Source organism: Pseudorca crassidens, chromosome 6 (genome assembly GCF_039906515.1).
Source record: "Pseudorca crassidens isolate mPseCra1 chromosome 6, mPseCra1.hap1, whole genome shotgun sequence".
NCBI classification, from domain to species: domain Eukaryota; kingdom Metazoa; phylum Chordata; class Mammalia; order Artiodactyla; family Delphinidae; genus Pseudorca; species Pseudorca crassidens.
The window spans coordinates 29,922,389-29,940,584 of record NC_090301.1 but is presented as its reverse complement, the minus strand read 5'-3'; the positions used below and the strand labels follow the sequence as shown (position 1 = coordinate 29,940,584).

The 18,196-nt window shown below is 40.0% G+C and overlaps 1 protein-coding gene and 1 pseudogene across 7 annotated transcripts in view; one reads left to right on the top strand and one right to left on the bottom strand.

Moving 5' to 3' along the window:
• INO80D (INO80 complex subunit D) overlaps positions 1-18,196 on the bottom strand; it is a 71,426-nt gene that overhangs the window by 23,418 nt on the left and 29,812 nt on the right. For 6 of the 7 annotated variants that reach the window (XM_067740858.1, XM_067740856.1, XM_067740862.1 and 3 more), the window contains 3 exons: positions 17,755-17,808; positions 16,237-16,345; positions 4,640-4,864 (listed from right to left, as the gene is read on the bottom strand). In XM_067740858.1, coding sequence (XP_067596959.1) covers positions 4,640-4,864; positions 16,237-16,345; positions 17,755-17,808 — 388 coding nt within the window. The remainder of the gene's footprint in view (positions 1-4,639; positions 4,865-16,236; positions 16,346-17,754; positions 17,809-18,196) is intronic. The other variant, XM_067740861.1, reaches the window with a different exon arrangement.
• LOC137226303 (large ribosomal subunit protein uL15 pseudogene) lies at positions 3,051-3,572 on the top strand (annotated as a pseudogene).

Sequence of the window (18,196 nt, the reverse complement as noted above, 5' to 3'; positions counted from 1 at the left end):
GCTCAGTAATTGTGGCTCACGGGCCTAGTTGTTCCGCGGCATGTGGGATCCTCCCAGACCAGGGCTCGAACCCGTGTCCCCTGCATTGGCAGCAGATTCTCAACCACTACGCCACCAGGGAAGCCCAGTATTCATTTTATTAGTTTGTGATCCTTCCATAGTTTTATACAAACATAAAAAAAATTTAAAAATAAACAATATTTAAATTCTTGAAAGTATCAATATAAAAACTATGCTATCTATGTAATTCTATAAAGCGTCACAAACTATTAGGCCTTTACACATGCCTGAGCATGGAAAAAGAATCTACTTAATGCACTGAGTCACAAGTCAGGCATCAAAAATAAAGAAATATTTTGAATTGTTTGTTTCTAATATCTTTCTAAGGATTTAAGTGGAATGATTTACACTAATTAGAGAAGGTCATATAGAATAAGTTACATATGAACTTATTACATAAAATCTAAATAAAAGAATATTTTCATTGTAATTGTAACTTTCATATAAACAGTAAATGCAAATAGATGCTTCCAGGTGCTGCCATAGAAGTTGCTTCAATTAAGAATTCTGCAAGGGCTTCCCTGGTGGCGCAGTGGTTGAGAGTCCGCCTGCCCATGCAGAGGACGCGGGTTCGTGCCCTGGTCCAGGAAGATCCCACATGCTGCAGAGCGGCTGGGCCCGTAAGCCACGGCTGCTGAGCCTCCGCGTCCAGAGCCTGTGCTCCGCAACGGGAGAGGCCACAGCAGTGAGAAGCCCGCATATCGCAAAAAAAAAAAAAAAAAAAGAGTTCTGCAAGATTTGTCAGATCACAAGAGTGAGGAACTAGGTCATTAAGCCCTGTAAAAAGAATACACACTTTCAAAAAAAACGAAGCTTTACTAATTTGGCAGCTAAGCCTAATTTCTCTTGGTCTAGATTTAAATAGAAGGTACCTCTCTATTTTGAATGGATAATTTTCATTGAACAGTTTAATAATTTGCTCAGCCAGCTACCAGGCCTAGTGTTACAACACAACCCTCACTTTCTTTACCCTAAACTTCAAAGTAAACCATTGGTTTCATTTTTTTAAAATCACCATTATGTTCCAACTCACCAATCTTTCTCTTAAAATAAACCCAAAGTCAGAATATCAATATCCCCATGGATAATTAAGGTAAAAATGCCTGCTGTGATGTTAGATATATTTTATTATCCAAATAATCCCAAAAAAACAAAGGTTTTGATGTTGTTAATATGAAAATATCTACGACGGGCGTCCCATTTGTATGCTCTACTGGATACCCCATTAAAAAGGAAGTTTTCACACAACCAACACTATCTCTCTGCAGGATTGTGGGTTACAAGATACTGAGATTTGGGTTTACATACTTTAAGCTATTTCAATGACTTGTTCCACATATTCACTGATAAATATGACAAAGTTACTATATAAAGAACATTTTAATGTTGTTCAGTTTATATCTAAACTATATTTAAAGAATACCTATTAGAAGGTAGTCACTATAGTTTTAATTTCTAAAATATTTAGTGACTTCCCTGGTGGCGCAGTGGTTAAGAATCTGCCTGCCAATGCAGGGGACTTGGGTCCGATCCCTGGTCTGGGAAGATCCCACATGCTGCAGAACAACTAAGCCCGTGCGCCACAACTACTGAGCCTGTGCTCTAGAGCCCACAGCCACAACTACTGAGCCGGCGTGCTGCAACTACTGAAGCCTGCATGCCTAGAGCCCGTGCTCCGCAACAAGAGAAGCCACAGCAATAAGAAGCCCACACACCACAACAAAGAGTAGCCCCCGCTCCCTGCAACTAGAGAAAGCCCGCGCACAGCAACAGAGCCAAAAATCAATAAATTTATAAGTAAATAAATAAATGAAATATTTAACAGCGGGACTTCCTTGGCAGTCCAGTGGTTAAGACTCCGTGCTTCCACTGCAGGGGGCGTGGGTTCGATACCAGGGAACTAAGATCCTGCATGCCGTGCAGCACAGCCAAAAAATTTTTAAAGAAATAAAATTTTAAAAATTTAAAAATAAAATAAAATAAAAATGAAATATTTAACAGCAACCTTTTAAATGTCTTTTGTGGAACTAGGTCTTTGAGAACAAAAAATATTAAACACAGAGGACATTATTCAACTGACAGCTGATTTCTGCAAACCTAAAATATATGTAATGTAAAGCAGTTAGTTTTAATCACCAAGGAATGATTATGGCACACTGGCATATGATTATCAGTGATGCACTGAGCAATAAACTTTTTACTAATCATGGGAGACATAACCAAATGACATCACATAAATCTGAGAACTATAATCAAGTTCATCTTGGTGTTTGTTTTGTAATACTTAGTTATCATGAAATTTTCTTAAAAACATCACTAAGGGTGGTTTGGGAGATGTTCTGAAAAGGAAGCAGTCGATTCTGCCAGTTAAAAATCATAGGCAAATACAGTTTCCACACAAACAGCAAATTGTCCCAAGCTCACAGTATATTCTCTTTCATCTCTGACAGGGTCATTATAATATCCAAGACCCGATACATACAATGGTCTACATCTAGATTGTTTTATGTTGGACAAAACTCAAATTTCTACTGAAATTATACTCTTGAAAGCATTATATAATATAAATGTTAGATACCATTATTTTAAAACCTATGTCAAACTGAGTGAGTTCTTTCAATAAACAGAGAATAGACCTTCACTTGTTCAATTCTATTCATTCATTCATCAACACTGGAGATTAAAAACAAAATATACATTGTTCCTGCCCTCATAGAAACCACTGTCTAGCATGACAGACAGACATTAATGTAAGTATAAATTCAACAGTGAAGCAGAGTACAGAGCACAACAGCATATATATCAGGGGGACCCAGCACAGTCAGTGGAATCTGGGAATGCTTCTCTGAGAAAGGCAAGTCTCTGAGTAAGAAGTATGCTAAGATGTTCTAAGATGATCTAAGATGTTCTATGATGTAAGCTAAGATGTTCTATGACAGACACTACCTCCACTACGGGGGACTGGGAGCTCTTAAGAGTGAGGGGAGCTTTTTTCGTCTCGGCCGCCGACATGCCATCCCGACTAAGGAAGACCCGGAAACTTAGGGGCCACGTGAGCCACGGCCATGGCCGCATCGGCAAACACCGGAAGCACCCGGGAGGCCGCGGTAATGCTGGTGGCATGCATCACCACAGGATCAACCTCGACAAACATCACCCAGGATACTCTGGGAAAGTTGGTATGAGGCATTACCACTTAAAGGGGAACCAGAGCTTCTGCCCAACTGTCAACCTTGATAAATTGTGGACCGTGGTCAGTGAGCAGACACGGGTAAATGCCGCCAAGAGCAGGAATGGAGCTGCTCCTGTCATTGACGTGGTGCGATCGGGTTACTACAAAGTTCTGGGGAAGGGAAAGCTCCCAAAGCAGCCTGTCATCGTGAAGGCCAAATTCTGCAGCAGAAGAGCTGAGGAGAAGATTAAGGGTGTCGGTGGGGCTTGTGTCCTGGTAGCTTGAAGCCACATAGCGGGAGATTCATTAAATGATAACAAGTGCTTTTCCAAAAAAAAAACAGTGAGGGGAAATACTGCAGGCTGCAACCACTATGGAGGTATATTAGATATACATACACAGTTTCAAACAACTTAAATATGCCAAGAAGCAGAAAAATCTTAAGGGCATAGTATTTTTTGAGATACCCAACTGAAAAATAGGTTATTTTTTTACAGCAAATATAATGAAAACCAAATTACACAAAATGAAATTTCAAAAATTATATAGCTATGTAAGGAATATGATCAATAGCTACAAAGCAAAGGTTAATTTTTAGTTTTCTGCTTTTTTCCTCAAATGACTCATGCATGATCACTACAGAAAAATTAAAATACACAGACTACAAATTTTTTTTAACTTTATCAATAATCCCACCATCTAGAGATAAACACTGGTAATATTTAGGTATATAAACCCCAAAATGTTTTATCTATATAATGTTTATTTGTGCATGTGCGCACACGCGCACACACAGAAAAAGACTAGAAGGAGACAGAATCAAAATGTTCACAGTGCTTGGTCTGTTTTGTGAATGTTGACATTATGGTGATTTCCTGCCTTTTTCTATATTTTTCAAATTTTCACAATAAGCAAGTATCTTCATTATAAACAGAAGGGATTCTCCCCCCAAAGAAATCCAATGTAATAAAACATTTTGAATACATGATATATGGGATTATGTAGATATTAACAGAAAATACAATGGAAAGAAAATTTTAAAATAATATAAGTAAAAAACATACAATACCACTTTTGTGGCTTAAAAAAACCTAAATATTACTTTTAAATAACACAAAATTTCTAAGCATTGTATTTTTTTAAAGACAGGTAACATTCTCAAATCCTCTACTGAATAAATTCTAATCAAACTCCAGCAAAATTATAGTAATACTTTAATTTTACTGTCACCTCATGGCAGGATTATTCTGCCATCATAGAACTTTGAGCAACAAAACCAAAATACAATGCTTAAATATTTCAAGATAATATGCCCACCACTCATTGTGTCTCGACTATCCTCTCAAAAATTAGAGAAAACAGACTGAGGTGAGTTCTCAGAAAGAGGTGGTAATGTGCGGCTCTGACCTGGTCCGACGGCATGCAGCTCTCTGTAGCTCCTGGATCAACTGGCCAGTACATTCTGGCTCTCTACTGGCCGCCTGCAGCAAAGCTTTCCTAAACGTGTGCCGGCATTTCTTTTGACGAGATTCTGCCCGCTCCAGGCGGCAGAGGTGCTTATATTTCTGCTGAAAGTAAGTGCAAAGTTGGGTCACCCTGGAGCTCCTACTCTCTGTATCATCATCATCCGACCTAGAGAGTGCAGGGAGAGAAGCAGAAAACTTGATTACACGTTAGGCTCATTTTAAAAAGGGGAAAAGCAGATGAAGAAGGGGGGCTGGATGCACAGGCCTGAAACTTGTGGCATGTGAGCACACATTTAACAAAATTAGAGGAAGAGAATTTCAGTAGAGCCGCTGAAAATAAGTACAGTGTTTTTACAATAAGTGAGCAGTAGAGACAATCCAATGCTCTAAGAAGCTTAACCTTCTTATTCTTAGCGTGTCATGATTAGACACTCAATGCATCAGTGTCTTCCAAGTTTTAAGCGACTAGGGATTTTGGGGAAGAAAATAATTTCTTTACCTCTACTTACTAAAAAGTCTGAGTAAATGACACGACGGTTTTGAGGAAACAGCATAATTTCATAAACGATAGGTCATACCAGAAATAGAGCAGTGAATTCCAATGGACCATGAATACTATCTAAGAGCTGCTCTTTCAGATGTACTGGTTTTTAACTACCCTTTTTTTGCTAAGCACTTAAAAGAATTTTGATTCTAGGGATCACAATCATTCTACAGTATTTTTTTAAACTACAGGAGATATCCTAAACAACATTTCATATAACAGGGAATTACACAGAGGCTTTTCTATCATTAACGCTAATGTTGATTGATTGGTGGCCCCTGCTGGAGCACTACACTGAAAAGGATGCTGAGGGCACATTCAGGCTCAACAAGAAAGAGAGCTGTGGTTCGTTAGCAATGTCTACCACCAGGGAGGTTAAAAAGGTCACCTTTCTATAGAATAAATGTGACCTCATTTTTTTTTACTGTTAGGAATAATGCACACAAGACTTGAAAACTGACCTGTGTTATTTTACCTTCCTTCTCTTATAACATAAACAAACAGCACACATAGGACACTACAGACGACATATTTATTATCTTACTAATATTCTGTAAATCCTTTCCTGGTTTCTCTTCTTGAGTGGTAGTACCTGTTTTTTCTTCAGAATAGCCCATAACAGGCTACTCTGTAAACTTCTGTTTGGTATATGTCTTAAGAGTCATGTTCTCTTCAGTACAGTTTCTACTACAGATATACCAATTGAAGGATCTCACTTCAATCTTTTCACCTATTAGACATTCAACATTTACTCTATGTCTATCCTGCTTTGTGAAAAAGCTAGGAGCTTTTTAAAATTGCAGTTTCCCAAGACCTACCCTACATCTACTGAACCAGAATTTCCATGGGATGGGATGCAGCAATCTCTATTTTAATTGTTCCCCGAAGTCCCACAGCAGGTCTCCATTCGGGAATTGTAGTAGAGCCAGTACATGCTGTTAGTATCTTTAATGTGAGGTAGAGAACAATAAACATAGGAGAGGTACAGATAAAATGCTTTTAAAGTTCCCTAGAAAGACTGCTGGATGAAAGGCGTTTTGTAGAGGAGATGACAACAGAACTGAACCTTGAAAAAAGGGTAGAATTTGAAGATGAGCACAGAAAGGTACCTCACAAGGATAAAGCAATATAAGCCAAGATACAGAGATGGACAGGATGGGAAACAGCAAGGACTGAGTAGCTTGGTTTGGCTAAGGCGTGGGGAATGCAGGGGAGTGCTGGTGGGTTAGGTAGCCTTTCTAAAGCTAAAGGCCAGATTAAAGAGTTCAACCTTTATTCCATAGGCAATGAAGAACCTTGTAGATTATTAAGAAAATAGCTAACAATAACAGAGCTATGCTTGAGAAAGATTACACTGTCAGCAGATATAAATAAGAGACAGAAGAAGAGAACAGTGAGGAAATTATGATAAAACTCCAGGTAAGAAATAACAAGAACCCTACACCAGGGGGGCAGCAGCAGGACTAGAGAATATCAGAGGTAATCTGCATGTATAAGAGACTCTGGGGACTTCCCTGGTGGTCCGGTGGTTAAGAATCTGCCTTCCAATGCAGGGGACGCGGGTTCGATCCCTGGTCGGGGAACTAAGATCTCAGATGCTGTGGGGCAACTAAGCCCGTGCGCCCCAACTACTGAGCCAGCGTGTTCTGGACCCCGCATGTTCTGGACCCTGCACGGTGCAACTAGAGAAGCCCACGCGCTACAACAAAAGATCCCATGTGCTGCAACGAAGATCCCATGTGCCACAATGAAGACCCGAAGCAACCAAATAATTAAAAAAAGAAAAAAGAGAGAGACAGACTTTGTCAACTGGGCAAAGAAGATGGAAGGGACAATAATCTCCCAGCTGTTTCCATTGGCAAAGAGCAGGAAACAGGAGCAAGAGCAGATCTGGGGTAGGAAATAAATTCCATTTTAGAGCTAGGTAATTTAAAGTACAGACGAGGGGCTTCCCTGGTGGCGCAGAGGTTAAGAATCCGCCTGCCAATGCAGGGGACACGTGTTCGAGCCCTGGTGCGGGAAGATCCCACATGCCGCAGAGCAGCTAAGCCCGTGCACCACAACTACTGAGCCTGCACTCTAGAGCCCGCAAGCCACAACTACTAAGCCCGCGTGCCACAACTACTTAGCTCACACGCCTAGAGCCCGTGCTCCGCAACAAGAGAAGCCACCGCAATGAGAAACCCGTGCACCGCAACGAAGAGTAGCCCCCACTTGCTGCAACTAGAGAAAGCCCCAGCAGAGCAACGAAGACTCAACGCAGCCATAAATAAATAAGTAAATTTATGTTTTAAAAAAAGTACAGATGAGGCAACATAGGGAGTGGTGGAGAAACAGTTGGAAATTATAAACTTGGGCACGTTTAGAGAAGAGATACAGATTTCGGAGTCAACGGCTAACAACTGGGAGGGACTAAAAGTAAAAGGCCACAGAGATAATAGAAAGAACACAACACATAAGGGCCATTATCACAGAAGAACTTGGTGACTGGGTATGAAGGATAAGAAAGGCAATAATGACTTTGAATCTGTATAACTAAGAGAATGGAAGCGCCAAAACAGAAAGATGAAAGAGAAGCAGTAAGTCTTAAAGGGAAAATAAAGCTAGGGTGGAAAATCAACTGCCAACATTGTTATTTAAAAAGACTCTTATTACTGCAGAGAAAATGGACTAGATGAGTGTTTCTCAAGTTAACCATGGGAAGATGCACCTGGATGCTGCATGTTACATCATGATAAAAGTTTTCAAAGCTTATTCATAACTTCCAAAATTATCTTGCTGTGGTCCAGTAACAAGCAGTTTGCAGACTAGCACAGATCCACAGACCATCCTTGGCACTGTCCTAAACTAGAAAATCTTCAAGATGCCTCCCACTTCTAAGATGCTAGACATTAATATTTCAAACCTGGTTGCTGAGGAAGAGTAGCAAATTAGGAAGAGAAAGGCCAGTTCCCATAATATACCAGCAGTGACAAGGGCTGGTACCTACAGCATTTCTCGATGTGTGTTAAGTTTCCTTCTTTCTTTAACTTTTCTCATCTGGGTGAAATGGAGACACAGCTGGCTCACCCAACTCCCATGGTCAAGAGAAAGAAATGATACATGTGAAATCACAATATAAGTACAGGTATTATTATTAAGATGCTACTAATAGCTCCAAATAAATACAGAGCAGTAAATTCCAAACCTGATTTCGTAAAACTTCAGGCTTGTCTGTAATCTCAAGGCATGACGTGAAATTTTCCAAATAAAAGTCACTTTATCTTATTTTATTAAAACAACAAAAGAGCGAAAACTTCCCACAAAGAAAAGATTCATGACCAGATGGCTTCACTGGTGACTTACACAAAATGTTTAAAGAATTAGGGGACTTCCCTGGTGGTCCAGTGGTTAAGACTCTGAGCTTCCACTGCAGGGGGCATAGGTTCAATCCCTGGTCGGGGAGCTAAGATCCCGCATGCCACGCGTATAGATAAATAAATATTAAGAAAAGAAGGCATAGTCAGAGCTGAGGGAAAAAAATAAGGCTTAGACAGTTACACCTCAATAAAAAATAAATTTTTTTAAGTGACAGCAAAATAAAAACTTTTTCAGACTTTCAAAAGCTGAAAGAATTTATCACTGGAACACTTGCACTACAAGATATATTAAAGGAAACCTCTCATACAGAAGAAAATGACATCAGATGGCAATCTGGAACTACTCAAAGAATGAAGAGCTCTCTAGAAATTGTAAAAACGTGGGGGATTATAACATGGGAAGAAGTAAAATGTACGACAACTATAGCACAAAGGATGGGAAAGGAGAAATGGAAGTACACTGTCATACGGTTCTTATACATGAAGGGGTATAACACTTAAAGATACACTAAGGCAATTAAGTATGTATACTGCAAACCCTAAAGCAACCACTATAAAAATAAAACAGAGGAATGCAGCTAATAAGCCAAGAAAGGAGATAAAATGAAATCATCATAATCAAAAAAGAAAAATGGGAAAAAGGACAAGAACAAATAGGACGAATAGAAAACAAACAGAAGATTTTAGACTTAAATCCAATAGTATCAATAATCACATTAAATTTAAATGGTCTAAATACCCCAAATAAAAAGCAGAGATTGTCAGAGTACATAAAAAAGTAAGACCTAACTATATGCGGCCAACAAGAAACCCACTTCAAATATAAAGACTAAAATAGGTTAAAAGTAAAAGGACTGAAAAAGATACCAAGTTAGCAGTAACCAAAAGAAAGCTGGAGTGGCTATACTAATATCACATAAAGTAAGATCTCAGAGCAAACACTATGACTGGGATAAAGAGCGTCATTTTATAAAAATAAAAGGATCACTTCATCAAGAGAACAGAACAATCTTAAATGTTTATGTATCAAATAACAGAACTACAAAATCGGTGAAGTAAAAAGCGAAAGAACTCATACAAATCAACAGCAAAAAGGCAAAAAATCCAATTTTGCAAAAGAAAACATACAGATGGCTAATAGGTATATAAAAAGATGCTCACCATAGTTAATCATCATTAAAACGCAAATCAAAACCACAATAAGATATCACCTCACACCTGTTGGAATGGCTACTACCAAAAAGAAATAAGTGTTGGTGAGGATGCGGAGAAAAGGGAATCCTTGTACACTGCTGGTGGGAATGTAAATTGGAGCAGTCACAATGGCAAACAGTATGGAGGGTCCTCAAAAAATTAAAAATAGAACAGAATTACCATATGATCCAGCAATCTCACTTCTGGGTAAACATAACCAAAGGAAATGAAATCACTGTCTCAAAGTGAAATCACTGTCTCAAAGAGATATCAGCATCACTGTATCATTATTCACAATAGCTAAGATGTGGAAGCAACATAAGTGCCCACACACAGATGAATGGATAAAGAAATTGTATGATATGTATACAATGGAATATTATTCAGCCATAAAAAATGAAATGTTGCCATTCATGACATCATGGACGGACATCAAGGGCATTATGCTAAATGAAATAAGTCAGAAGTAGAAACAAATACCATATGTTCTTTCTTATATGTGGAATCTTTAACAAAACAAAACAAAACAGGGACTTCTCTGGTGGTCCAGTGGTTAAGACTCTGCGCTCCCAATGCAGGGGGCCCAGGTTCGATCCCTGGTCGGGGAACTAGATTCCGCATTCATGGTGCACCGAAGAAGCCCGCATGCTGTAACTAAGATCCTGCATGCCACAACTAAGACCCAGTGCAGCCAAAATACACAAAGAAAACAAAACAAACAAAAACCCCCATCAAGCTCATAGATACAGAGACTTAATTGGTGGTTGCCAGAGACAGGGGTAATGAGTAAGAATAATAGGTGAACTGTGTTTTGGGGGATTTTGTTTTATTTGTTTTTTAGTTTCCCTAAATTTTTAAAATTTTATTTATTTTAATTTATTTATTTTTGGCTGCATTGGGTCTTCATTGCTGTGCATGGGCTTTCTCTGGTTGTGGAGAACGGAGGCTACTCTTTGTTGCAGTGCACAGCCTTCTCATTGAGGTGGCTTCTCTTGTTATGGAACACGGGCTCTAGGTGCACGGGCTTCAGTGGTTGTGGCACGCAGGCTCAGTAGTTGTGGCTCACGGGCTCTAGAGCGCAGGCTCAGTAGTTGTGGCGCACGGGCTTAGTTGCTCTGTGGCACGTGGGATCTTCCCAGACCAGGGCTTGAACCCACGTTCCCTGCATTGGCAGGCAGATTCTTAACCACTGCACCACCAGGGAAGCTCAGTATCAATAAACTGAATAATAAAAAACGATCCTGTTTAGTCTCTCATGGTAGAAATAAGACAGCAAAAGAAACTTTGTGAACAATGATACGAAGAGTCTTATTCAGGGGCTGAAGGTCGTCCTGCTCTCCATCAACATTGCCTCACCCCATCTTCCACACCCAAGCATACATATGTTGTTTTTATTGGCTACAAAGCAAATGTGATAATATTAAGGGATGGTTTACAAATAAAGAATGTAATTTTCAAAAAAAAAAAAGTGAGAGAACTAAAAGGAGAAATAATCAAATCCACAAGCAGCGATTTCAACATCCCTTTCCAGTAACTGACAGAACAAAATGAAAGAAAATCACCAAAGATGAAAAGAAAGAAAATTAAAGAAGACCTGAACAACACTATCAACCAACTTGACTTAATTGACATTTACAGAACACTGTAATCTAAATGTGGTCTCTGAACACAGTACAATTAAATTAAAAACCAATTCCTGATAAATCCCCACATATGTGGAAACTAAATATCACTTCTAAATAACCCATAGATCAAAGAAGACATCAAAAGGGGTATTAGAGGGAATTCTCCGGTGGTCCAGTGGTTAGGACTCTACTCTCTCACTGCCAAGGGCCTGGGTTCAATCCCTATTCAGGGAACTAAGATCCCACAAGCCACGCAGCATGGCCAAAACAGAAAAAGGCGGGGGCGGGGGGGGGAATTAGAAAATATTTTGAATTGAATAAAAATGAAAACACGTCGTATCAAAATTTGTGGGATACAGCTAAAACCAGTATTTGGAGGGAAATGTATAGCACCAAGCACCTATGTTAGAAAACAAAAAGGACTTCCCTGGTGATGCAGTGGTTAAGAATCTGCCTGCCAATGCAGGGGACATGGGTTCGATCCCCAGTCTGGGAAGATCCCACATGCCGTGGAGCAACTAAGCCAATGAGCCACAACTAAGCCCACGTGCCGCAACTACTGAAGCCCGCACGCTGCAACTACTGAAGCCCATGCTCCGCAACAAGAGAAGCTACTATAATGAGAAGTCCACGCACCGCAACGAAGAGTAGCCCCCACTCGCCACAACTAGAGAAAACCCTCGCACAGCAACCAAGACCCAACGCAGCCAAAAATAAAATTAAAAAAAAGAAAACAAGAAATATCTCAGATTTAACTGATTTAAGCTATTACCTTAAAAACGTCAAAAAAAATTAAAGCCAAACAAAAGGAAACAAAGAGCAGAAAGCAATGAAATAAAAAACAAGAAATTAAAATAAAAAAAAAAATCAATGAAACCAAAAGCTTTCTTCAAAAAGATTAAAATCTGGGCTTCCCTGGTAGTGCAGTGGTTGAGTCTGCCTGCCAATGCAGGGGACACGGGTTCGTGCCCCGGTCTGGGAAGATCTCACATGCCGCGGAGTGGCTGGGCCCGTGAGCCATGGCCGCTGAGCCTGCGCGTCCGGAGCCTGTGCTCCGCAACGGGAGAGGCCACAACAGTGAGAGGCCCGGGTACCACAAAAAAAAAAAAAGATTAAAATCTATTTGAAGCTATTTTTTTATATTTATTAATTTATTTTTTGGCTGTGTTGGGTCTTTGTTGCTGTGCGTGGGTTTTCTCTAGCTGTGGCGAGTGGGGGCTACTCTTCGTTGCAGTGCGCGGGCTTCTCATTGCTGTGGCTTCTCCTGTTGCGGAGCACAGGCTCTAGGCGCTTGGCTTCAGTAGTTGTGGCTCAGCGGGCTCTATAGCACAGGCTCAGTAGTTATGGTGCACGGGCTTAGTTGCTCCGTGGCATATGGGATATTCGCAGACCAGGGTTCGAACCCGTGTCCCCTGCATTGGCAGGCGGATTCTTAACCACTGCGCCACCAGGGAAATCCCTATTTGAAGCTATTTTAATTAAAACTTTGAAGTTATTTGCACAAGGACAAATAGGCCAATGGAAGAGATTAGAAAATGCACAAACAGACACACACATTTATGTCAAGGCTTCCAATGCAATGAAAAATAAGTGTTCAATAAATAGTGCTGCTTAAATAGAGAAGCCATATGGAAAAAAAAAAAAAAGATCCTTGGCCCTAACTCACATCATATATAAAATATACAAAAATAAATTCCAGAAAGATTGTCAGTGAAACAATAAAGCTTCTAGAAGATAATATGAGAAAATAGCTTCATGACCCTGGGGTAAGCAGTGATTTCTTATAAACAGGTCACAAATTAACCATACAGGAAAAAACTAATAAACTGTACCCATTGAAATTAAGAAATTAAGAACTATCAAAGACATCTTTAGGAATGTGAAAAGGGAAGCAGTTACTGGCAGTACTTACTGTTCCTTAATAGTACATTTAAGATACCAACTTATTTCTGCTACTGAGAGACGTAAGTAAAATCTTAAGAGCTCCACTTTGGCAAAGGCATCTACAACTAAACTAAGTAACCAAGGAACCTCTGCCAAAACAAGGCCAAATTTTCTCCCCAAATTTCTTTAAGTACAAGTTTGGTTTAGGAAGAAAGCCCATGAAAAGGTTCTTCAGGGGGAATGTAGCGATCACGCCACTGTGCCTTTTTTTCCCCCAAAACACAATGAACTCACTGAGCAATTTTAAATGGCAAAACCTTGAGAAATTTCACATGGCCAAAACTTCTTGAAGATATAATGGACAGGCTTGGTAGGGCCAATTTTCTACAGCTCTCCATTTTCTATTACACTGAAGCACAACAAGAAGCTGGAATAAGGTAGTTCTACAGGTAGTCTAAAAAAAAGGACAGAGGTTCCTGTGAGAGAACACAGTGGCAGATGCAGATGGGCAGCTGCAGGCACGGAAGGGATGGTAAACCAACGCAATCCCAGTTTCACCCAAGGAAAAGAATGTAGTGCCCCATGCCTGAAGCATAATCCTAGTTCAACGAGAATATGCTGAACAAGTGAATAAACAAATGAGTGAGGAGGAAAAGATTAAAGGGACAGCTGGGCAGGAAGTAAGGAAAATTGCTTGTAAAAAGGAGAAATATATACTGAAGGAAAAGAAGAGCCAGTCAAAGAAGAAGCAAGTTAGCCAAACTGGCCAAGAAAGTAAAATGCTACAGAGATGAAGACAAAGCTGATGGTCACAAGTCTGTAACAGCAAAAGAAATATTCTGAGAACTGCACTAGAAGGCAGAAATGGAATATACATGGCTCCTAATCGAGGGCAAATACTCCCAATACTAATGTTCAGGTAATTTTCAGAATTAAAATAGGATTCTTAGCTATCATTTATCATTTCCCACGAACCAGGTATTGTGCCGAGCATTTAGTTATGTTATCTATTCATAGCATTTGGAAAATTAACCCAAAATATCCCAAGTCAGGCTAAGCTGATTTGAATATCAACCTTAGGAAGCACAGTTGATATTATCTATAACTTAGAAAGCTTAAGCTCAATTGTACTTCTGTCTGAAAACAAGAAATGCTAATGGTGAGGAAACAGTCTTAAATGACATATAAAATGGAATCTCAGAGACAGAAAAAAAATATATAGCATTTTCCAATAGTAACTAGGAGACAGGGGAGACAGGGACAACTATACGGGATATAAAGCCCAAGAGTGGAAATGGAGGCATCAGGCTGTTACAGTTTAATGACACTGACCATTAATAAATCCAGCTAACTCTCCTTGCTCTAATTCCATGTCCAAATAAGCTTCTGACTATAATTTGCTTCCCATATAGTTTTGCTTAGTGAACATCTGTACTACTTAATGATGATACTTCCTACTAAAAACTGTCATTTTGGCTTATACATTAGCCTCTAGTGAATCAGCTCCCTAAGCCTAATCATTTCTGGGTGTACTAACAAATCACATTTTTAAGCCTATAAATTCAGAAACCGGACCTTAGAATGTATATGCATACTATGATACTGTGAAATTCTAGGAGTCGGCCTGGGTGCAGATAGTCGCCCCTCTGTCTTGCTGAACACCTATTCAAACCACAGTACTTAAATGAAAATAATAATTAGCTGAGTCTGTGAGTCATCTTTTAGCCCCACAGAAGGATCTATCTCAGTCCTGTCACACCGCATCAAGCATATACCTATGATGCTGAGGCAGTCCCCTGAAAGAGAACTAGTCTCCTTCTTACCACTGAAGGGGCTGGGCATTAACCTACAGCGTTCTGATATGGTAGATATCGAGAACCTCTAACGAGATTATTTCAAAAAAATATTTTAACACAGCAACATTCAGCACATTAGAAATATCAGAGAATGGATAGGGATATCCCTGGTGGCACAGTGGTTAAGAGTCTGCCTGCCAATGCAGGGGACACAGGTTCGAGCCCTGGTCCGGGAAGATCCCACATGCCGTGGAGGAACTAAGCCCATGCGTCACAAATTCTGAGCCTGTGCTCTTGAGACCACGAGCCACAACTACTGAAGCCCTCGCACCACAACTACTGAAGCCCGTGCTCTGCAACAAGAGAAGCCACCGCAATGAGAAGCCCACGCACCGCAACAAAGAGTAACCCTCACTTGCCACAACTAGAGTAAGTCCTCGCGCAGCAAAGAAGACCCAACGCAGCCATAAATAAATAAATTTATCTTTAAAAAATAAAATGAGGGCTTCCCTGGTGGCGCAGTGGTTAAGAATCCGCCTGCCAATGCTGGGGACACAGGTTGGAGCCCTGGTCTGGGAAGATCCCACATGCCGTGGAGCAACTAAGCCCGTGTGCCGCAACTACTGAGCCTGTGCTCTAGAGCCCATGAGCCACAACTACTGAGCCCGCATGCCTAGAGCCCATGCTCCGCAACAAGAGAAGCCACCGCAGTAAGAAGCCCGCCCACCAGAATGAAGACTAGGCCCCACTCGCTGCAACTAGAGAAAGCCCACACACAGCAACGGAGACCCAACGCAGCCAGAAATAAATAAATAAATTTATTTAAAAAATAAAAATAAAATAAAATGAAATTAGCATATATAGGAAAAATCAATCTACTACAGTGGAAATTTAAGAATAAAAAGAGGGCTTCCCTGGTGGCGCAGTGGTTGAGAGTCCGCCTGCCGATGCAGGGGACACGGGTTCGTGCCCCGGTCCGGGAAGATCCCACATGCCATGGAGCGGCTAGGCCCGTGAGCCATGGCCGCTGAGCCTGCGTGTCCGGAGCCTGTGCTGCGCAACGGGAGAGGCCACAACAGTGAGAGGCCCATGTACCGAAAAAAAAAAAAAGAATAAAAAGAAAAAGGAAGACTCACGTGTGTCTTTCGTATCTGAGGGTCTCTCGGATGGACCAGGCAACCTGGTATGGCGAGGCCTGCTCTGAGTCCTCCAGTTCTTCTCCACTCTCTTCAGACCAGTCCAACCCTAGGACGGAGGAGAGGATGTTGCAAGTTAGAAAAAATGAACATTTATTTAAAATTTAGATAAAAAGCTACCTGAAATACATAACCCGACACCTATAGCAAGTACTCTCATAGTGTGAATAAATCCCTCCTGATAAGTTTCAGTCCTGTTCCGGCAAAGGTATTAATAATGAATGTATGACATGCACTCGCATTTAAAATAATGACATTACAACAAAAAGGCTATATTCCACGGATGAACTTCTTTTGTCAGATGCTTCACAAATGGAATAGAAACAACACAAAGCAAAGAGAGAGTTCAAGTCAAAAAAAGGGGTAAAATTTCTTAAGTATCAAAATGTTATACACTAAAATAATGTCGAAAAACATAAAACATGTTCAAAATGACAGGAGAAGAAGCCTAATTCATGTTCAGGCAAGAAAAAGTCAAAAGGTGTCAGTGGACTCATGCTATACGTCAACAAAGAAGGGGCCTAGAATATATTGTGAAAGGCAGGCACACTCCATCCCCTTTTCCCAACAACATCTCTGGAGGAAAGGACACCATCCACTAGGCAGGGCCATTCCCAGGCTCTTGTCCCCTACGGGAAGAGGGAAGGGCAGGATGGCAATGTTCTATTTCTAGTATCGCTTGGGGTTTCTTTCAGTTCTTTTAAACAAGAGCTGTCACATTTTGAGTTCCATTTGGAAAACAACGTTAGAGGGAAAAGTGGAGAAATACAGTATAATAATGCTTATTTATTTTGTTAAATCCTATTATTTTTAATGACTGGATAATTGTTAGCTTCCAACATACAGGTTTTGCCTTTTTTTTTTTGGCCACACAGCAGAGTATGCGTGATCCTAGTTCCCCAACCAGGGATCGAACCTGTGCCCCCTGCAGTGGAAGCACAGCATCTTAACCACCTGACCGCTAAGGAAGTCCCAAAGGTTTTGCCTTTTTAATTTTGTATCTTGAAGAGGTCTTAAATATTGATGTTGCATAGCCTAAAATACAACAGTGTGTGGACTACATAACCTTAATAAACTCATACCACTATGAAACTTTAATTAGATACCTTGATGACTAGTATTCTATGTCTTCCTTCTTGAGACCCTCAAAAATCAAAAGACCATCTTCATTAGGCACAGTTAGTTAAAAAGGACCTCACAGATTTCTTCCATAATTTAAATGAGTTTACATGTGCCAAATTGGGAAATTAAGAAAAGGTTAATTGAAATGCAAATTATAAATGCTTAAAATTAAATATTGCCATTGGCATAAAGAAACGCCAAATCTAGTTCCAAGATGACTATTCAAAATGTCAGGTCATCTTAAAAACTAAGTTACTTTCTCTAACTAAAATAATTAGTAGTTTGTTAAAGAGTAAATCAAAAAAATAAAAAACAAATAAGTGACCACATCATCACCTTCAGGACGTTGAAAGGTGAGATCCTTCAAACACAAAGTGACACTCAAGGCACCTTTAAGAATTAGAACATGAGTTGTTATTTTTTATACTTTCTGTAGAAGTCATAATAATGTCTATTAAGATACCCATGCTTTTCTCTGAAAAAGTCAAGAGCTAAGTCATAAGAAGTAAGATGGAAGTGTTTCTCCTGTTGTAAAATTAACTGTCCAATAAAGCAAACCTTTGATCTTGGCTTCATTATCACTAGTTTCAACGTAACTAATTGAGATAACCAGCCCAAACAGGACTGTAGAAGCCAATTAAATACTGCGTTTTTCTTTAAGTATTCTTTGCTGACATGAATGCAGAGTACACTTGGTTATAATAGTGCACTGTAATTTCTGGTTTCTCCAAAATAAACTGTTTAAAAAATTTGGGTCCCTCATATGCTTGAATTTTTA